The following is a 22,771-nucleotide window of genomic DNA, read 5'->3' on the forward strand; positions in this document are numbered from 1 at the left end:
GTAAAACCACAGGAGTTCCATGCCTTATCACTGATAATCGAATGAGTGGTGGGGGGGCTCTGCATGGACTGGGAGAGTCATTTCCTCCCAGCTTCTAATGTCCTCGGCGATCCAGGGACACGGGGTAGGAGTTGTTTGTCCTCAAGTTCACATTTACTAATGCTTTTCTCCAAAGCAACTTACAATGTTAAGGTACCTACAATTATTTACCCATTTATGCAGCTGGGAAATTTTTCCTAGAGCAACTTCGGGTAAGTATTTTGCTCAGGGGTACTACAGCTGGAAGTGGGACTTGAACCTGCAACCTCGACTCTCGGTCCGAAGGCAGCAGCTCTAACCACTACGCTACCAACGGCCAGCCTGCATATTTCCAAAAGGAACTGGAACGATATTCACCATCCAGCGGGTTTTTCTTATTGGTGTGGAAAGGAGACAAGCTGTCCGTGTGCGGTCTGGGTGACCTTGAGGAGCTCCATGGGGTGCAGTTCCCTGTCCAGCTGGCAGCCACCAGGCGAGGCCCCCCTGCACATGACCATATCTGGGGAAGGGGCTGACCCACCACACACAGCCTGGCTAGTTCCACTAGTTCCCTGGCAGGTAGAACACACACACACACACACACACACACACACACACACACACACACACACACACACACACAGCGGGACCAAGAAGAACCCACATTATGGACAGACAAACATAAGTATGGAATTCAGGAGACAGTGGGACACCTAAGGTTTCTACCACCGCCAACGTGACCATATATCTATGAAACATTTGAAATTGTGTTTAAAGATTTTATGGAGCAGTTTGTAGTTTTGATCTCATTTAGGCTCTGAGCTTATCACGTGGGTGGTCTGAACACACATCTGTGAAAAGCCCAGGGTACGAGCCTGTAACCGCATGACGCCACATGTTAGTGGGGACAAAGGAGAAACGGGAGGAAAGACCCAGCGTGTGCTCGGTCGTGTCATTTCCGCCCCACTCGAACCGGGCAAAGCATTCACACTCTCCGACACACACTGACAGATTTACACCATGCCATCATATATTCATAAAAATGAATCGATAGCAGCCTTCCAGCCATGCAGAGGACTCGGAGAATTACAATCAGCCACAATCTACCCTGAAAGCCGCGCATCAATAGACATGAGCTTAACATTTCATTAAGACGTGGCAGGCAGTTTAATACTGAAGGAACAGCAATAAAAACACCATGATGAGTGACGCAGGAAGTATAGCACTCAATACAGTCCCATTCCTTCGCAAATCCAAGCTTTAAGCCCCTCCCCTCCCAGGTTGAGACTTTATCACCATTATTATTATTCTGTTTCTTTGCTGACATCCAAAACGACAAGTGATTTATACCCTTTTACTCGCTTGGTCTGCACTCTGCTCTGATAATAATATTTTCTGCTAGACTAAATCGGGTTATTGAGCAAGTATCTCAAGTCTGCTACACCGGGAGGCTCTCCTGGGGTTGGAACCAGTCCTTAGCGGTGCTACCTGGTGGCCCTGTGCCTCCCCAGCACTAGCAGTGGCACTGACACACACACACAGACACACCCTGATAGTGCCAGCCCTGACAGTGACAGCAGGTGAAATGGATAAGAGGCGTATCTTCGCATTGGTACTGAAGCTGCGGCACGGTGTGTACGGGAATGCTCGGTGCTGGAGCTATGACAGCAGCGCGCTGCTAGGGATGGAGCACGAAGCTGAGCTCGGCCCCACGACTCAGGCCTCGGTCCCTGGAACACGGCCAGAGACAGCGAGCTGCCGCAGAGGAAGCGACGGAGGCTGGGAGTAACACGATGCCAATCACGGCATGTCATTTCAGGGCTGCTGCTGCTGGCTCCTCTGTGCCACCTCCACCCCCTGCAGACACCCTCCCCGCCTGCTGCGTCGGCACAAAGCTTAGCGCCACAACACCCCAGGCTCAGCCTCAAGGACTAAGGGACTGGGTTTCACACCAGCAAAGTCACGGGGGGACGACTTTGTGTGTGTGTTTTCCTGGAAAAAACAGACTTTCACAGGGTGATACGCCCTTTTACTGAGCTTCTCACACAAACTTGGCACCCACCCGTCAACTTTTCTCCTTCATACCTCAGCTTCCTTAAAGTCATGTGAGAAACCATATTTCACAAAGAGCTTGGTTCAAACTGCTGAACAACAATGTGTGTATGTGCGCATGCGCACATCTGGCTGTGTGTAAGAACCATGTCCGCAGCACCTCCTCCATCCACCTCCACATAACACTGCGGAAGGGAATGGACATCTAATCACATGCTGGTCCCCAAGCTCCTAAAAGCCACACTAGAGAGCAATAGCCACTGACAACGATTAAAAAAGCGCTCCACAGAACAGCAGTCAGCACCACGGTGCAAAGCGACCGGCGACCCAGGGGCTCAACGATTGGAACCTTTGGAACTTCAGCGTGCGTCGCATGCAAGGCGAGCCTTAGCCAAATTTCAGCTTCCCCACACTGAGCCCTAAATGGATGCATCTCCTTGCTCTCCCGCAGACCTTGCTTCACTTCCGCACTCTCTTCCTCACACGGGTCTATTCACCACCTCTCCAGAATTTAATTTCCTTCCTATACTTTGCTATTAAACGAAGGGCCTTTCACCCATGGGGAGGCTCCTTCAGCACAAACCGGAGATGGGGAGAAAGAGAGAGAGAAAGAGAGAAAGAGAGAGAGAGAGAGAGAGAGAGAGAGCAAGAAAGTGAGAGAGAGGGTGCTCGTCTTGTCTACACTTAACCAACTGTGATTCGAATGAGCGGCACGCAGCTTTTCAGGTCCAAAAAGCCTGCCTTACTTTTGAGGGGTGATTTACCACAGCAGTGCAATGGATGTCAGCTTGTCGAGCACAGTGTCTGAGTGAATGTTATTACGCACCCATAGCCTGCTCGTCAGCTCACCACCTCTCCCTCCCTCCCTCCCTCCTTCCTTCCATCTCGCTCACCCTCCCCTTCTTCCCTCCCCCAAACCACGATGGGATGGCAGTAAAACAAGCGCCAACCTTCACCAGAGGCAAAGTGGGCTGGGGGTCTCCTACCTTCCTCATCCTCCCGCTGCGGGTGCCGGCGAAGACCACCGTGTTGCCCCTGTAGTCATAGGCGGCCACTGAGGTCATACCATCCTCCTTGTCCACCAACAGGGGCGTCCCTTCGATGGTGCTGGTGCCGCCCAGCGGCTGGTTAAAATCCTGCCCGCAGAAATTGTCATTGATCTGCAAAGGCTGAAACAGATGGAGAGAAACGGTTTACGCTTAACTGTTTGGTAGATCTCTCTCTCATTCACTCACACACACACAAACACGCAAAGTACTGGGTGGCACAACAAAATGACATGAACCCCTGCATCTGGGGCGGGCGCAAATGCCAGGTAGAGAGTGTTGCGTATACAGAGATGTGCGTAACCCAGAGACATTACCACTGTCACTCATTTAGCAAGCCTTAAACACAACTCTAATTAAAGGTGAAAAAGACTTAACTCATTAATAAAGAAAATGTTCATTCTGACCAATCGATTAAAACAGACAGACATATGTAAAAAATGATTTAGAGCTTCACTGAGATAAGTGTTAATGAACCCAGCAAAACACTGGTCATTTGCACAACACTGAATACTGTTACATTCTATCTCACACACAGAAACACACTCAGATGGAAGTGTTTAAATACAATCACTGCACGGTAAATGTCAGAGTCGATGACGATGCACCTTTCTGACCACCTATTTTTTGGAGCACGTTCACAAATACTCAATTTGCTCATTAATACGTCTTCTTTAAAACTCATATCTTACCTACCAACAATATTCACCTCTAAGTAGGAGGCACAGCTTGTGAATGAGCACTGCTTCCAGACATATCATAAATTATGAATAAATATTCATTATTTGCAATTAAAGAAGTAAAAACACATTACAATGTTGTTTACTGTGCGATCTGCATGATGACATCGTGGATGATAAGAAATTATACATTATTCTAAAATATTTTAGATTTTCATTAGTTTTGCAAACTTTCAATCTCTGGTGCTTATTTTTAATATGTAATGTGCAATTTTCAACTTTTCACACTCCCATTTCCCAACTGTTTCTCTAAAACAGTACCAGTCACGGATAGACCCTATAGGACAAGAGTGGATACCGGAAGGGTTTTTGGTCCCAAAGTAGGAAAATTAACCAGGCAGTAACTCTACCAGAAAATGGATTCCAGAAAGTTCTCCATCAGTGTGCCTAACTATTCCAGATCACAGGGAAGAGGGTCTTTATACAAATGCAGTAAAAAGCTGCTGGGAAGACACTTTCTTCTCCTCCTGCCAGGAAAGGTGACCGCACTTCCAGGTGTCCTCCTCCCAGGGCCCTGGCGCATGCTGGCCGACAGACGGCCCTCATTAGTGCGACAAGGCCGTCTGCAACCCCCTGGCCCACGTGTGCGCTGCCCTCTGCCCGCTGCCCGCCGGTGCCCCTCATACTTTACCCAGCAAGAGGCTGAGGCCTTGCCTAGGGTCCCACACTGGGAGGAACAGTCCTGCATGAACCAGGACAGCTTTTTAAAAGAAACAATATAATATACAATCTCTTTCAACACAGAAGTCTGTGTCCCCCCCTGCCAGTGGCCACCACACCCCCCATTGCCTCCCTTAGCAGCATCTGAGGCACAGCGTGTGCAGGAGTGGTACAAATACCAGATTGCGGGGGGAGCTAGCAACCAGAGCAGACCTGCAGTGTCAGCAATACCTGCCAAACGCGCTGCCCATCAGTCACATTACTCAAAGGGAGCGTTGCCCATTATGAACCTTAACCATCAGGAAAGAAACCCATAGCCACAAGCTTTGGGGTCCAAACTGAAGACCTTAAGAGGTTTGGGGGCCCTTGGTTAGCTGTGATTGTGTACTTTTGTCCTCTTGCCAACGAAACATTGTTTAACATGTCCAGTCTCCACCAGCCCTGCGGTGAAAGTGAACGTCCAGCAGTCAAAGCTGAGTAAACAGAGTAAGAGGAGCTGTGCACAGCACCCTGAGCTCTGCTGAAACTGCCAGCTAGTTTCCTCCTGCAGCATCTCCCCCCTTCCCCAGAGGTGACACAGATAAAGCCTAGGGAACATGATGCTTATCAAGACGGCTGGTATCTGCGTGGGGGCCACACAGAGCATGCAACTCCGCGCTGCAGAGGATTGCACATGGCATGGGAGGCCTCCTCCTGCACACCGCTTCCTCTAATATTCCGTTGTTCATCTTCCTTTGTCCATTCCGTCATTGCACTGACGGATAAAAAAGCATTGTTACTGAAGCCCCACAGAAACACTGAAAAGATGTTTATATAAAGCAGAAAAACATTTGCTCACACACGAAACGTCAAGAAGGCATACACATGCTTAACAATTCAACCGAAAGCAGCAAAAAAAAAATAAATAAATAAATAAATAAAATAATAATTTGGCTGCTTGGCTACAAGCCTAAAAAAAACAAGAAATGTGACAAAATCAAATCGTGCAACTTGCATCAGTCAGTGCCATAAAACTGCTTAATAACTGACAGTAACACTTCTCATGAGCCTGAATTACAGTTTTGTCGATATTGGGCTCAGTGGTGTGAAACTAATAAGAATTGTTATTAAAAGGCACAAAGTGCACAGAATAACCAGGACAGCTGTTCATGAAGATGAGAAAAACATACACATGGCTGCACACTAGATGATATGTTAGTCCCCCTGGGAGACACGAGGTTTGTCGCAGGGTACCAAAGCCACAAGGGTCATACACTGGGAGAGAGCTGAAAGCGAATTGGTGTCAGTGTGTCATTCCTCTACCGCCACATACAGCTTTGCATCCCAGTACTCCACTTCTGCTGTAAGCAGTGGTGTAATCCGCCGTCTTATCGCAACGCCATCTGATTGATCCTGGCAAGGGAAGCGATATCCCCTTGCACACCCCCCCACTCTCCATCCCTCCCAGACTCCCCTTTTCTCCCCATCTCCTCTCCTTCTCCCCTCCACTCTCTGGTCCTTACGCCACCTGCGCTCGTGGCAGACGTTAATACGGCTCCCTTCCTTGTGCTCTCCGCCTCTCTGCCCCCCACCTGTTCTCCTTGTCGAACTACAGTCTCACTTTCACAGCATGAAGAAAGAAACCCAAATGGAGGGAGGGGGAGAGAGAGAGAGCAGCTTGATATTGGTTCTCTTAAAGTCCTCGCCCCCTGAGGCTAGGAGTCGTGTTTGTCACCTTGATGTAGGGAACCTGTACCACGGTACAAGGGAAGGAGCAGGTGACACGAAGCCTAAATACAGGTACTTTTAACATGAGGGTTGCTGGTCCAGGACCCAGTCTCTGCAAGTGCTACTCTTTCTTTCCACCCTTAAGCAAGGCACCCGCACTGAACCAAAAAAAACATACGCAGCTGTAAAAACAGGTCAGAAAATGTAAGATGTTTTGGATAAAATCATCAGCTAAGCAGAATAACATTTTTCAGGTGTGCCCATTACTACTGCACCAGGAGGAAAGGGACTCTAAGGGTCATTCTCTTTGTCAGCAAGATTAGGATCCAACTGCTTGAGTCAACATGTAGAGATGAAAACGAGCAGCACTTTCTGACCAAAGGCACCAGGAGCGCTCCGCATTCCTGGACATTCCGCTGCAGGGCTGCAGGGACCCGGGTGTGAAAAAGAGGCGACGGTTCAGTAGAGCCGCGGCAACGCAGCGGGCGATTTGGGGGAAGGGAGGTTAAGAGAGCCCATCAATCTGCCGTAGACCTCAGGTCACATACCACTAGCAGTCAGTGAAATGCCACGGTCACGTGACAAACACTAAGTCGGAGGCGCAGTGGGGACCCTCACAGGGTTAATTCATCTTCCAGGCTGTTGGAACGCTTAAACGCCCCTTTGGTTTGAGCTCTGGGGAGGAGGCATTATGAACACAGGGGTACAACGTGCTGGAAAGTGCGCTGCCCGACCGCAGAGCGCCGCTGCCTCAGGACACGTTCATGAAGCTTGCACAACTAGCTGGAGACAAGAAGGGAATACAAAAAAAAAAAAAAAAAAAAGAGGCTTAAATTTTGCTGTGAGAACTGAAGCATGGAATGCTCCACAGGTAGCCAAGAAGAGTCTGGTCTACGGACCGGAATACAAATCGCTTCAAGTGCCGTGTTTTGGCCATAGTTTCTGCATCGATCTGTGCCACCGGATACGATAACGCTGTTACTTAACCCCGGCAGCTGATCGTGTTGTTCTCGATGGATGTTTATGCTAGTCAGTCAACCTGAGTGAAGTTCTGGGTTCTGTTTGACTCACAATCCCCTTGATGTGTGCAACGTTACACCACAGTCTGCCGCGGTACGCAAAACCACAGCACGCCGAGGCGCTTGCACAAAAGGCAGACTGTATAAATACTTCCACTCTGGATTTCAGCAGCGGTAATTTGAGGTTACTACAATGGCGGTAGTTGCAGGCTCCATACGCAGACGCACCCCGCTGAGGTGGAGCCCTGGGCTGGACTTGGAAAAGGAACAGTCGTCGTGCACGGAGGTCCCGCATTCCGAGCGCTCCTTTGGAGAAAACCATTCCAAGCAAACCTTTGGAGCTCCAACGTGCTCCCCACCTTCCTGTTCGTCAGGAAGTGCGCATCTGGAGCTGCCTGGTCAAACTTGACACCGGGTTCGGGCGGACGGCAAGGGCACAAGTCTAGGCCCTGCCGCACGTTGCCAGGATGCTGACGCCGTAGGTTTTGACGGGAGCCGGCGAGTCACCTGGCGGAGCGCCTGTCAAACTGTCAGACGATTTATCGACTTCTGCTCACGTTCTTCATTACCTGCCACCTTGTTAAGTCGACACTGGCTCACGTCGCCCCCTCCCCCCCAGTTGCTGATGTAACCCCAATCTGCTCCATCCTTCCCACTTTTACTGCCTTTTCCACCCCTCTCCACTACAGCCCCACTTTTTATTACTGTTGGCTTTCATGAAAATACAAAATGTGCAGGAGGGCTGTAGTAACAGGGATCTGCACCCTAATCCAAATGGTTTAATGCCACTTTCAGAACAACACTGCCAGAGGCAATTATCCAAATAACCAAACAAGAGATGTGACCTTTAACAAGCAACTAATGAGTAGACTGAGGGGATAGTTGCCCCTCGCGCAGCACCTCAAGGGGCTTCCAACGAAACCCAAACCCTCCACTAATCCGAGCTCCCTACTTCGCCAAACATTCCCCTGAATGAGTCAGCTCTACAGTCTCAGATGTGAACGCCACGCCACGCCACTCTCCGCCACCGTGAACAGCCCGAGCAGCGTGTTCCTCACAGCCTGTCATCGTTTCCATCTATTAGCTGAACACACAACAGGGGAGCTTTCATTTCAAAACTCCTGAAGGTCTGTTCTCAGCTGTATGTGCTGTATCGATGGAGAACCTTTCTGGCTCGTGTTTGTGTGCAGTGGTTTCTGCGTACCCAAAAGGCGTTACCAATGACAGCAGGGTGCCGCTGCCTTCAGTGTCAGTGTCAAGATGTTCACATCCTAACCCAATTGAGAGCGCTTAAGCAGATCATCACCAGCACACAGCCCCGGCCACATGTCCCCACCTCATGTCCCATACAGGCCAAAAAAGAGGAATGTACTCCGAGCAAAATCGTTACAGAAAACACGCACTCCATTCTAGTCTGACATGAGAAATCTCGATGACGCTGCAGTTTGTAGAGTGTGCATTCTGACCTTCACCTCTGAGAAACAGAATATCTATTTTAGCTCCTCCTGGAATGAAAGCAACTTCATTCATCGAAACAACCACCATAATGTTAGCGGTCACTGTTAGTAGTGCTACACCGGACAGTGTTTGCGTACTGTACCCTATACAGACAGTTCCAGGCATTCTCACCAAGCGCAAGGGTACGGAACTAAATATGTACCCGTTCTCAATCACTGAAGACCTACTTTCCAGACTGTGATTCTCCACAGTGGCTGCAAGGACATCGGTCTCATTGGAATGAGCACATTCTGGTTCCGTGAGTACTGACCTCTGGGGGTCGGACTTTTACGTCTTGCTTGTCGAGAGAAGTGCAGATATAACGTAGCCCGATTCCAGCACTCACGATGTGTACAACAGCATCAGTTCCTCACGGATATAAAGCAGGCATGTTCTTGTCACATCACATTACCCTTTGACACAGGTAGACCACAGCATGTCCTGTAAGTCAGCACGTTCTTTGACAAGACTGCGCAAGGCCAAATTCTAGTTATCACCACTCTACAATAAATAACTGAAAATGGCTTTATAGCCATTTTTATAAATATAGAGCATTCCTCAAATAATGAACTGCAGTGTCTGTCATCATTAATTGGATCTAGAGCAGAATGATTGCGCCCAACGCATTAGTTTGGGAAAAGGTAGCACGCAACCCAATATATGTAAAAGTACTTAAATCCAACAACAGATGAAGGGGCACGTGATACAGACAGGGAGTCGCATGATTATCGGAGAACGAGTTGCTCCATGTAGCTAACAGTAGCCTGCTGGGAGATCAGGAGCAAAATGGGTACAAAGGGTTGAGACGCTTTTGGAATACTAAAATTATTTCGGCAGTTCTCTGAGATAGTAATACGGTAGCAATAGAAATAAACGTTTTGCAAAGCTTTTAGCCCCTTGATGAAGTGGTGAGTTCCTAGAAAGCAGACATGACAGTCCCCAACCATCAGCTGCAGGCATTACACGTGAACCTCATTTGCACCTGCACTGAAACTGACAGCAATAGTCAATCAAACCTCGATTTCCATAATGAAAAATGCACCACAGAAATCAAAAAACAAATTGTACCTCCAACATCAGAATCTTCACAGCTGAGACCTGGGTGACACAGGCTGGGACCAAGCAACATTTCTGTAAACCATGTCCATTTTCAACCCAGTGCACTGCTTAGCTAATGCTTTATTGAATATGGCCAATTACAAGCACACTTGGCTATGAAAAGAGCGTGTTTAGCACTTGTTGTTTATTAGTAGTGGAAAGCATTAACAACTCCCAGGGTGCCAGGCCGCCATAGCAACAGAGCACTAAGAGAGCAAGTGTGCAAGCGGTTTGCGAATCCACCTCACCACCGGCAGTCCTTGAAATCCAGTCAAAGACAGAGGCTGCACTCGAACCCGCAGGACACATTGCACTGGTCCATGATGATTTAGTGGCCAGGGATTGCGAAGGGCAGAACACAGAGGGGCGGTCCCACCAAAAAATTACACGTGTGATGAAGACGGATCTGACACCGATATGTACTAGAGGAGTTGCTGCGATATTCTCGGCTGGTTGACTTCCAGAGGCAACATGCAACTGATCGAAATCAGATGATCACGGATTGATGGGGAAGGGGGAAAAGGCAGGCGTTTCAAATGCGAATCGATTAACCCCTTATTAAAAAGGGCTTTCGCACAAACAGAAAAACAAGCTGTTCAGCATACACGGGCAAAATGCAAAATAAACGAGAAAGCATGCAATCCTACCAGGCTGAGTGAGGGCAAATCAATTGCGCTCAAAACTTTATTTCATTTGGATCAATTGTTCTTTTTTATGTTTGAAAGCATTTGTCCATAAAGCATTTGGCCCTAACCTAATTCTGGATTGTACAAAGTGCTGGGAAAGGATACCATGTGAGCAGTCCAACAGCAACACTGTCCAGGAAGTTGATACATTTCGCCCCATTCTCTCATGTCCACACAGCTGCCAAGTAATCTTTTAAACAGACACTTAACAAAGATGGAAGGGTCAGCAGAATAGTTTACAGAAAAATACTCTTTACGTGTGCGTCCTTGACACCTGAGTTGTGGTTGAGGACATGGGACTTGATTAAACAGAATGTTGCTGGGTCAGACCCAATCCAAGACCCAACATGGTCCTTGCATGGAATTGCAAGGAAAAAATGCCCAGCTGTAGCAATGGGTACCACTAAATCGCTTTGCTTGAATGCGTCATGTAAGAACCTTTACTCCAACTATTAACGTCAGACCTGTAGGGCATCAGCGCACTTACAGACTACAGGAACTTCATCCACTCAGAGGCCAAGAAATCAGTACTCAAGTGTGACAGCTGTCAAACAGTGACTCAGGAAAAACAAAGCAAACTGCTTTCAGCTCAGGCTCCTGAAACAATTCATGGACCGGCCTGCTTTGGCTGTCATGAGAGGCACCGGTCGACTCCCTGTGGTAATCCGTGAAATGGGGAAGCTGAAGTTTACAAGTGGGAGGACGACGACAAGTCCACATTGTCATTTGTTGCAAACAGTTCTAGGTAGGGGAAAACACAAAGCGGTGCGCCGTATGTTTGCCCTCGTGGGTCTCAGTACCATAACAATACCTCCCACTTCAACACCGATTCCAATTCCCGTTGCTATTTGTCAAATTGTTCCAAATTTCTGGGACAGTCTCGAAGAGGAAATCATGAACGGTCGTCCATCCATCCTTCAGCCAACCCACCCCATTACAGACAAGCTGCCCTGGCCTGCAGGGACGAGGTGAGGAGCCATTCGGGGAAGGTGGAAATAAAAGAGATTAAATCCCCTTAACGATCTCTGATCGCTTCGCTGTGCTCTACGAGAAACTGTAAACACAGCTGCAGCTCTGACTGGGGGGTTAAAAACAGTGTACCAAAGCCCTGTTTGATCATTACCCACACTGCCAACGCTAGAATCAATAAATAATTATAAGGGCAATTAGCATCATTAATATCATAACTGCCTCGTTAAGGATTTCCAGACTAAATGCTTGGTGGAGAGGAGGCAAGAGGTCGCCTCTGACGTAGGTGCTGATTTGCCTGGAAGAAAGCAAAGCTTAATTTTAACACACACACACACACACACATCAGCATTGTGGATGACACCACGGACCCCTCACACAAACTTTTCATCCTTCTGCCCTCTGACAAAAGGTACTGAAGCATCGGGCCCTCAAGGCCAGACTGTGTAACAGTTTCTTCCCCCAAGCCATCAGACTCCTCAATACTCAGGGACTGGACTGACACTAACCCACACACACACACACACACACACACACACACACACACACACACACACACTCAACTGAACACCATACTACTCCCTTGGCTATTTCTTGCACTCTTCTTTCTTAAATTTCTGCTAAAACCTAACTAGTTATGTTTACATTTACAGCATTTATTGTATACTTGTTTATATTTATTATGTTTATATGTAAATATATATATAGTTTATATTTGTTTATTGTGTAGGTAGCTCTGAGTTGTTTTGATGTAGTACCATGGTCCTGGAGGAACGTTGTTTCATTTCACTGTATCCTGTACCAGCTGTATACGGTTGAAATGATAATAAAGCCACTATGACTCTGACACACAGACACGGCCCACGGAAACAGCACAGGTTCTAGACAATGGCCACAGAGCAACACGCACAGGCATGGCTTAGCAGAGCCCCAGCAGCAACATTCAATCTGGATTTCAGGCAATGCAACAGAAAGCCAGAAAACGCCCACCTATCCGTCAATGATGTCAACGTGAAAATTATTTCACATAATTTACAGCACAGCATCAGTGCCAAAGGTGATAGCTCTGAAATATCTCTCCAGGAGGATAACAATAGAAGAAAGTGGGAACCCACACACATTCCTAAATTCAACTGACCTTTCACATCTGTAGAACTAGAACAAAGAAGTGGTTAAAAAAGAAAAAATGGAACACCAAGCGCCAAGAGTGACGCTTAATAATAACCCTCGGCAGAACTTGTTTCGGGCATGAGGAGTTTGATGCAAAAACAAAAATTTAAGTCTCTAGAGCATCAAGCAAAAGGGTATCAGTTAAGATTGGAGCCGCTCACACCAACTTTCCAAAGCATATGGAAATAATTCTTCTCAGTGTGTAAGATTAATGCAAAGCTGCCTTTTGGATAATCTGAAGTCTTTCTGTTTCAAGCTCCCCTGAGTGGTGTTGAGCAATAAGGGTTCTCTCACACACACACACACACACACACACACACACACACACACACACACACACACACACACACACACACACACACAGGGGTGTGTTCTCCCAGCCTTGCGCCACCCAAGTCCCTCTCCGTCAATAAGATTACCCCAGGCCTCCATCCACTTCACACCCGCACTCACTCACGAGCCTCGTGGGAACCCAGGCCAGTGCGCCGTTTCACACACATCTCCAAAAAACATTAAGCGGCAGGACTCGCAGGGTATGATAATGGCAGTGAAAATGGTGCCGTTTCGTTGTAGTCGCACCTCTCGGCGAATCTCGTCACCAGAGCCAAAACAGACTGAACGCAGAGGCTTCGGCATGTGCAGCTGGAGAGGAAGGTCACGGGTCAAACAATTACATCTCATTTTATTTATTTTATTTAGCAAACTGAGTTCACTTTACTGTTTCCTCCCCCCAAACACAGATTAAAAAAAATACACACATTTTTCGTGACACAAAAACACAAATTCAGCGAGTATAAAGCGCTCAGGGGTTCAGCACTTGGCTCCCCAACACAAGCACATTGACACCTAATGTGCCCAAGTGAAGGGGGTGCGGTGGCGCAGTGGGTTGGACCACAGTCCTGCTGTCCGGTGGGTCTGGGGTTCGAGTCCCGCTTGGGGTACCTTGCGACGGACTGGCGTCCCGTCCTGGGTGTGTCCCCTCCCCCTCCGGCCTTACGCCCTGTGTTGCCGGGTAGGCTCCGGTTCCCCGTGACCCCATATGGGACAAGTGGCTCTGAAGATGTGTGTGTGTGCCCAAGTGATCCAGGGTGGCTCAGGTGTTGTTCCAGAAGTGTGCTCCATCACACAGCACTCTTGATAGTGAACCGCTGTCAACTAGCAGGCTGATGAAGAGCACTCCTCCATACCGACACACACTGAAAATCCCCTCATTTTCCCTTCTTTAAGTCAGACACCAGAAATGTGAAAGGGGGATACGGCTGAATGAATGATATGTGTAGATAATAAAATGGTCTGGAAGTAAAGAAATGACTTTGTGGCAGGAGACGGGAACATTCTGGAGCCATTACAATGTTCTACCATGGAGCTTATGCCCCTTCTCCGAGAGTGGAGCAGCTGTGTGTACATCCTCGTCATTAACATGACCGATTTACTGACATACCAGTAATACCATTTTTCAGGATTTAACTTCCTTGTCATTTTATTCTCTTCAAGCGATGTGAAAAGTAATTTTCAGGGTACTTTACCATATATAGCCAATTATTTCCATGATTAGTGGGGCACTTTGAACCAAAGCAAGCTATAGTTTTATCCGTCTACGCAGCTGGATATTTTAGTCATTACTTTAGTCATTTAGACACTGGTCCGATATTCATGAGTACAGAAAAGGTTCTACTGGGACTTGGAGAAGCAATTCTAAGGTTATGGATGTGAAGCTTTAATAACCATTATACTGTATCATATACAATGAATCCTGGTACGCAATACGATGCCATTTCAGGAAAAAAAAAAAAAAAGACAATAAAACAGGCTACAAATGATACAGTTCTAGGATAAAGGTGCACAAGAAGTTTTTAAATGCAGGCAAAGTATGGTTTTAAAAAAACCTTGCAAATAATTCTGTGTGCAAAGCGACATTGTCATCCTGCTCTTAGTGCTGTGATCCCATTTACCGGGATGCAAGAGAACCGGCAACACAGGCAGGCTGCTTCGGGGGAAAAGCTGACGGCGCACACCCTGGGTATTGGTACAGCGTTTCATCATATACCTTCCCAAAAAGCATGGATCCTCATTTACTATTAAAAACATCCACCTGGAGTGATGTTTGTGATCACAAGCTAAACATTTTATGTTTGGTAGTGCACAGGACTGGTACATTTTACATCGTAGCAGTCATATCAAATGGTGCACATGTCCAAGTTCGACATACATTGGAAAGAGAAAAAGAGGGTTAAAGTACTCTTTAATGGGCAGGAAGTGAAAAAAAATGTATTGTTTTTGTTTGCCGATTACATTTTTACCTGCAATACAACACGAATCCAAAAACAAATTTTAAAGTCAAAGTCAAGTTTGTCATTCCCACAATATGTTTAGAACTTACACAGGAGTGAAATAGCGTTTCTCCTGGACCACACTGTGACACAGAGGACAACATTTACTGTTAGTAATACAACAATTTACAATAACCAGCTACCAAACTAAAAACACTATGGGATAAAGTGCAGTGGTGTGGTCGGCTCAATAAACAGGAATGTAAACAGATTCTAAACTGGTAGTGCAAAAAAAGTGAGGTTTTGTGCAATAACTGTTTGTGGGAATGACGGGTAGGTTGAGAAAGACATGAAGACATGTAGGTCAGTGAGAACAAATTTAAAATCACTGAATATGAATTTCAAATGAAGCATTATACCACCAATCATACAGTACTACTGGCAGCATTTGCTGAGAATAAACTGCCCAGTGTAGCATGATACAGGGGGCTACTTTGCTCATTTTTAACAAATTTGGCTGCTTTCTAGAGAAAAAAAAAAAACTATTCTGAAACAAAAACTACAGATGATTCTTAATATTTTACCTTAATTTACTGTGCATGTGTCCAAGAGACAGGTATCAGAGAAAATTCTACCTGTCTGACCGTTTACAATATAATTTAATTTAACGAAAGGAAAGTATATGCCCCGGACATCAGACCACCACTGACGCTGAGCCTGGTCAGCTAATCACTGACCCAATATAAAGACAATGGTAGACCCCAAAAAAGTTGGAAACCATTGTGTTGTTCAACCTGGTGGTTAAATCCATTTGAGGGCCCTTGACAGCTTGCATTCAGAGATGATTACCAACAGGTTAAAAGCAGCAAATGCAGAAAACAAAGGCGCGACAGACAAAAAGAGGGGCATCAGTGGACAGCCTCAAAGGCAATCTGAACTCTGGAGCCGAGCAGCCTGATGGGGACCTTCAGTTTCCTCACACCCCTGCGTCGGTGCTAATGAAGCACTCGCAGGTACTCCCGGCCGCCGCGGCCCGCTCTCTGGGACGAGTTAAACACCATTCTGTTAATAACAGTGTGTCGTGAGAAGTGGGTTTAACCTTCAAAGCGAGTATGCTAGAGCCCAGTGGGGATTTGAGCATAAGATGTGGCGTTGAGAGCAGGGATGTGAAAATGATGGATCAGAAATTGCACTGTAAGGCAGCGCCTTTGACAGACTGACAAGAAGACAGAGAAGGGTCTATTTTCACAGAAACTCTTCTCATCGCTCTTAACTTGCTTAACCGATGCTACAAATAATTGCGGTCAATTTTACTTTGTCAATTTCCGCAGTTGGACATCTACTGAAGCAGCTCATATTGAAACACCTCCAGGATTTGTGACCTCAAAGTTCAAGACCACTTTCTTGCAATTTGGCAGTTTAACTGATGCTTTTATCCAAAACAACATTTTACACCCATTTACACAGCAAGGTCTTCTATAGAGGGCATTCTGGTTATGTACCTTGCACAAGGCTACAAAAGGAGGGTAAAGAAGAAGAGAACATCTTGGTCTGCCAACCTTCAATATGCCCTATAAACACTATGCTACCTGCAGCCCTCGCTGCCATGCAGAACAACTACTAAACACTTGCGACTGATCAGAAAACGAGGTAAAATTTAGGAGAGGAACGAAGACTGGTGTTAATGGCCACAGTCTGGCCCTAAATAACACATGCATCTCAATGCACTGCAGCAAGAGCAGTGAGGCCAGCACAAACCCCGAGGGCCTCGGAAACACAACAGCACTAAGACTACATAAACGAATTAGCATTCAGCGGGAAGATGGGTCTAAAGTGAGTGACACTCTACAAATCCCGGGGACTTCGCTAATGATGTAGCCCCCTGAGTAGATGTGAAAGCATTTTAATCCAGGACAGAGAAGAGAAGAGAAGAGAAGAGCTGTGCTGAGCTGGCAGAGAAAACAACGACCCGGCAGTTGTGGCCTGGCTCCCCAGACTCCACGCAGCAGGTCACATGAAGCTCCTGACCACCAGGTGCCAGGGATGGTTTGCATATTGAGTGCATGACAAGCGGGAGGACGAGGCTAATAACACATTGGACAGCAACAACTGCACAAGAGTGTGTGTGCGCGTGCAATCAGCAGGTTGTTTAGTACGGCATACACAGACTTACCGAATTGATGCACGCCAGTTCCTTGTTGAGCAGCCACGGGAGGGACAGCTTGCCATCACCCTTGTAACAAGACTGGATGCGTTCTTTGATCTTCTGTTTGATGCGGCGTAGCGTGAAGAGGCAGAGCGCCGACTCTTTGGGCGGCTTGGCCCGGTTCTTTTGGCCCTGGGAGAAGATGGTGAAGAGGACTTCCTCTTCTGCTGAGATGCCCAGGGAGGCGGCCAGCTGCCGGCCCGGTCGGGCAAGATACGCGTCCTGGATGAGACGGTACTCAACGCCGTCCTTGGTGCAGCCGATGGGGAACTCCACATAGGAGTAGAACTTGGGGTCATCCACACACAACCGCACGATCTTGGAGGTGAAGAACTGCTCGCCGCTGGCATCAGGTGAGGTGAGCTGGGTGTCCAGCTGCAGGGTCAGGTAATAGACAAACTGTTCACTGCTGAAGCCATAGATGTAGTAGATGTCGAAAGCTGGGAACTTGGACAGTGTGTCAGAGGGGATCTTCAACTGCGAGGAGACAAATTCATCCTGGTAGACAAAGCTGAACATGTCAGCGTTTTCCTCATTGGCCATCAGCTTGCGGCTCGAGAGCGTGGGGAAATACTCGGACTTGCCATCGATCGGCGTGCCGATGAACAGCTTGTTGTTGAAGCCACCGGCGCTTTCAATGATGACGCCTGACATGGTGCCAGACTCGCTGACACTGGACAGGTAGTGTTCCTTGCGGTGATGCGGCTCGCCTAGCTTGAAGAGGTCATCCAGGCGCAGGAACTGGCAGATACCCTGCGAGGTGCTTCCACAGGCAATGAGCCGGTTCTGCGCGTAGTCCACCAGCAGCAGCTTGTTGACGTTGTTGGTCTGCGCCAGCTCGTGAGGACAAGACTGCACGCTGGGTGGTGGGTAGCACTTCTCGTTGTCCACCACGGGCCCCGTCATGTGGCTGCGCAGCTTGGTCAGGTTGCTGGACAGCTTGAAGATCCAGTTGACCGCACCCACATACACCTCGCCCGTCTTGTTGTGGATTGCCATGTGCGTCAGGCCTAGCTCGGGTGGGGAGAAAGTTTTGAAGGGCACCGGAGTGGCGCGGCTCTGCACCGTTCTTGCCAGCACCGCCAGGATCACCAGTCGCCCCAGGATTAAGGCGGGGACCGGCAACCTCCGGCATACTCGCATATTTGCGGTGCTTCAGAAGGTCAAGGCTGGGTGGACTGGTGCTCTGCTCGTCTTACTTGCTCGTTTCTCGCTACCTTGGAATTTGTTTTTGTTAGGAGTGGGGGGGAGCCAGAGAAAGCTCCTATTGATCCAACGTCCTTTCCTCTCCGAGCAGAGCTGTCATCTATAACATCAGCAGCAGTGGTGCAGCCGAGAGCCCTGCAAGGCAAAAAACACATTATGAGCTGCGACGGAACATTTCCTATCGATTATGCATCTCCGGGGTTTAAAAGCCCAGGAAGCCTTGCCAAATTTAGAATTGTGGAGGGCGGGGGGAAGGGGGCAAAGGAAAAAACTTAAATAAATAATAAAAATGACAAAAGGGCCTGAGGGGAGAATCCTTGACAACATTTAATTATCAGGATAGATAGCGAGCCACGCTGGCAGATTAAACTTACACAAACTCATAACAGAACATTACGCAGGCAGCGAGGAGCCTTAAATATTTCACATCTCCCCCATTAGCTGAGGTACTGGAGAGTAGCTGGCGGAGAAGGCAGCAGGGGGCGGGGTAGGGGGGCAACACGCGCACCCTGGCAGGTCCGCAAGCTCCCTCGCAGAAGAACCCGCGCTGGTGGATCCTGTATTAATAAACCCACCGTTTCTTCCTTCTAATTAGAAGCACGTGGACAGAGCAAGGAGTGCTGCCTCTCGGAGCTGGGAGACTTTCTGGCACCACAGTGCACGCTGACGTGGGTACAAAAGCTCAGAAACACGGTAAATATTTTTAAAACATCCTCCGTTGCAGTCATTTTATGCGGCACAGGTACGGTTCCTGGGTGCGAAAATACAGAAATCCCATTTCGCTTGCAAGAACAAGACAATGAAAGATTTATTGCCCTCGCAGTCCAAAAAAAAAAAAAATCACAAAGCCAAAGGATTTGCAGCAGTTGGTTTTTCCCTCTCAATGTGAAGCACCGCAACTCCAGCCAAAGCTCCCCTCCCCACCTCTAAATTGCTAATTACCTGGTATACGAATTCTGTTATCCATCCAAACAGAACAAAATGTAAATTGTCTAGGCTCTTGAGTTCCGCAAACAGCTCCAAAAGGGGGAGGACCGATACGTCTGGGCCCCGATGCATTACACCTTAGACCTCCTGTGCTGGCTAGTCATGGAGAAACCCATTTCGGCACAGGAAAGCAAAGTTCTGATGGGGCTCTCATCTGAGAGGGGGTAAACTAAGCGAAACGGTTCGACCAACACGAGACAACGCGGTAAAAGACTCCACCCCTCTGAAAAAAAATTACATCATTGGGGTCAAGCTTCAGATCTCCCCCAAACGCGTGTTGGAGTTAATGCTGATCTAGCAAGATTTTACAGCGGTTCTCACAAGCCCAATTCAATTTCTCCTCGAATGAAAACGGAATCTTTGGGGGAAATTAAAGTGAAAACAAAAATGGGAGGGGAAGAAGAAGAAAAAACATTTATACAGGAAGGAAGTTTTGGTGGAAAATAAGGAGCGAGAAATGCTGTTCCCTTTTTAGGGGAGCCAAGCTGTCAGTCCTCATACTGAAGAGTGGGCTGTCAGAATGAGCTCATTTTGCTGAAGGATCCAGTGCATCATTGGACCAGTAACAGCTTAGAAAAACAACTGTTTTTAAACACGACCGGTCTCACAGGCCTAACAGGATCTGATTGAGATTTGCATCAATTTTGGCAGATTCTAGCTGTTTAACGGAAATGGAAAATCCGCCTTGAATAAACATCAGTCACTGCTGCAACGGGGCATCTCGTTCTTGTGGAGAAGCTGAAGATTGCAACACAGCAGGAATTTGGAAGGAAGTGACACCACGGTTCATGACCTGCGCCTGCTGAGGTCTGAAGAATGGTTATTGCCAAGCTAGAAAAGATAGTCGTAATAACGCTTTCCTAATTACAATAGTGCATACAGTGCTAGTATGCAATTATAGAAATCTGTGTATTTTACTTTTTTCTATTCATAAACAGGCAACCAAAAAAAATGGGTACTGCAGATGACATATATTTCCTTTCACACAACAGGGTCATATTTCTGCTTCGAAAAGAAGAACTGTGACAGATGGGTTTCTGTAGGTTATAGCTGTTACCTTGCAATCAGAGACGGGTTCAAATCCCACTCTTGCTGTAGCACCCTTGAGCATGGCTCTCACCCTGAACTGACAAAGTAAAAATGACCCAGCGGTATAAATGGGTAAATCGCTGTAAGTAACTTAGTGTACAAACCTGACACTAAGTCACTCTAGCGAAAACTAAGATAAACGTTTTTTTTGTTTTAAACATTTCCCTCCTGTTACACTGAGACAGGAAGTCTGCTGTGCACAGGTTCTGTGCCTGAACCACTAGAGTACCTGCTGTTACCAGAAAAGCCTTGAAGGAGATACATAGATCAGGACTAAGTGTCACTCAATCATTAGTTAAGAGAACGGACAAACAGAAGTGGTGGAGACAGAGACAGGAGGAGGCCGATGAGCTAAGATGAGCCTACAGAAGCATTCAGGAATGCTGCCGCACTCGCAGTGCTGGTCTGTCCAGGCCAGTCCGCTCCAGCCAAACGGGAAAATAAATAAATCTAAATGCACACGGAGTGCAAAGTCACAGCTTCTCGACGGTGCCTCTAAACCTGTCTTCTCAGATAATAGCCAGAGTACCACAGTGCCACCGTGATTTATTGCTTGTGGCATATCAATTACGGCACTCCCCGCAAAAAGGCCACTGGCACTCACACAGATTTCTACACTCCGCATTTTTAACATGTAGGTCACATATGGCCTGCGCCACGCTCTCCTGGCAATGGCTCTGAGGAAAACACACTGAATGCACACATCCACACACACACACACACACACACACACACACAAGCGTGCGCCGGGGGCTGGAGCCGGACAGCTGGGAGCAACGTCTAGTTGTCCAAGGTGTTCAGGGTCCAGAAGAGACATTTGCAAGTGTGATCGGCATGGTGGGAGCAGAATTCTCCTTTAACTGTCCTTTACAGTCAGTCTCAGAACTGCATCCTGTCTGCCTGCAACATCAAAACAGTGTTTAAAAAAAATAAATGAAATAAAATAAAGGCCAGCAGGAAGTATGCAGTCCTGACAAGGCCGGTTGCAATAAATTAAAACTCTATTAATAATAATAATCAGGATGACATCATTTCTGTCAGTATAATATAGAGAGTGAGAGGAGTGCATTAACACATGACAAACACAAACACCATGATTTCAAGAGGATTTGTATGATTTATTGGCCACACTAACAAAAGGCTCTTTCTGCTAAAATTGTGGAAAGTAATGGTGGTGGCACAGAAAGTAAAAGAAATGTGTGATGTGAAATTCAAAAGAGGAAGAAGTTCTGGAATGGATAATATAAACAAAGGCAGAGCGGAGTCTCAGCAGCATGATCTCGTGACCGGACTGAACCACAGTGGTCAACAGCACCTTTCCGGAACGTTCCTGCTAGAAGTCTTCTAGCCACGGGTTCATGGCGCAATTCCGAACAGCGTGATGAGCACACACAGAACACACACAGTACGATGTGAGATCTGAACCTGAATGCTTCGAATATGAAGCGCAGTTGGCCAGAAGGAATTGCTCCCAAGCGCACCATCCCACCATCAGCAGCAACACAAAGACCAGAGCAGCGGACATCCAGTACCTTCCATTCCTTCCAGCCAGATCAACACCAACCAGCGGAAATCTCTAAAACAAGTAAACATTGTCATGTCCCTCACCCGTTGCTCACTGTCTTGTTACTGCATATGCAAACTTTACGTGTCAGAACACAGTACTGGACCATGTAAGGGAGAGGGAAATTATAGATAAAAATAAACCACAAAAGATCCAGCCACCCATCCAACCAATCAATCTCAACAGCCACTCGTCCAGAGCATGGGTCACAGCGTGCCAGAGCCCATACGGGAAACACAGGACATAAGGCTGAAGGGGGCGGTGACACACCCAGGACAGGATGCCAGTCCACCGTAAGGCACCCCAAACAGGGCTCGAACCCTGGACCCACCACACAGCAGGCATCGGCCAAGCCCGCTGTACTACCACACCCTCTCCCTCTATCCATCCATCCATCAACTATCAATAACTACTTGTCCAGTGCAGGCTCACGGAGGTCCGGAGCATACCCAGGAACTACAGGGTACACGCTGGACATGGAACCAATCCATCACAAACAGTAACACATGGGACACTCAAAGTCTGGTTTGCAGTGTACACTTTTGATATTAACTGTGATGAAAGTGATATTACTGGTCAGATCCTTAAATGAGGAGCAGCTACGGTCATGTGTGAATGGTCCTTGACTGTCAACAACCTGTGTTAAATAGCTGCAGCTGGGACAGCTGTGATAGCTTCTAAATACACTCTTCATAAAGGCTTTATCAGTTAGACTTTTACCTACATGTTTGCTACATTTGCACTGATTCTACAAGCAGCAACATTAGCAATGTGTACTGGTAATGTG

At 47.4% G+C, this 22,771-nt stretch overlaps 1 protein-coding gene across 5 annotated transcripts in view; it reads right to left on the reverse strand.

Moving 5' to 3' along the window:
• The window catches only part of LOC108918433 (plexin-A1-like), a 170,730-nt gene that overhangs the window by 128,666 nt on the left and 19,293 nt on the right, over positions 1-22,771 (reverse strand). For all 5 annotated transcript variants that reach the window (XM_018725644.2, XM_018725643.2, XM_018725647.2 and 2 more), the window contains exons 2-3: positions 17,106-18,479; positions 3,057-3,239 (exon numbers count right to left, since the gene is read on the reverse strand). In XM_018725644.2, coding sequence (XP_018581160.1) covers positions 3,057-3,239; positions 17,106-18,281 — 1,359 coding nt within the window. In that variant the 5' untranslated portion in view covers positions 18,282-18,479. The remainder of the gene's footprint in view (positions 1-3,056; positions 3,240-17,105; positions 18,480-22,771) is intronic.

This window comes from Scleropages formosus, chromosome 22, assembly GCF_900964775.1.
Source record: "Scleropages formosus chromosome 22, fSclFor1.1, whole genome shotgun sequence".
In the NCBI taxonomy this organism is placed as follows: domain Eukaryota; kingdom Metazoa; phylum Chordata; class Actinopteri; order Osteoglossiformes; family Osteoglossidae; genus Scleropages; species Scleropages formosus.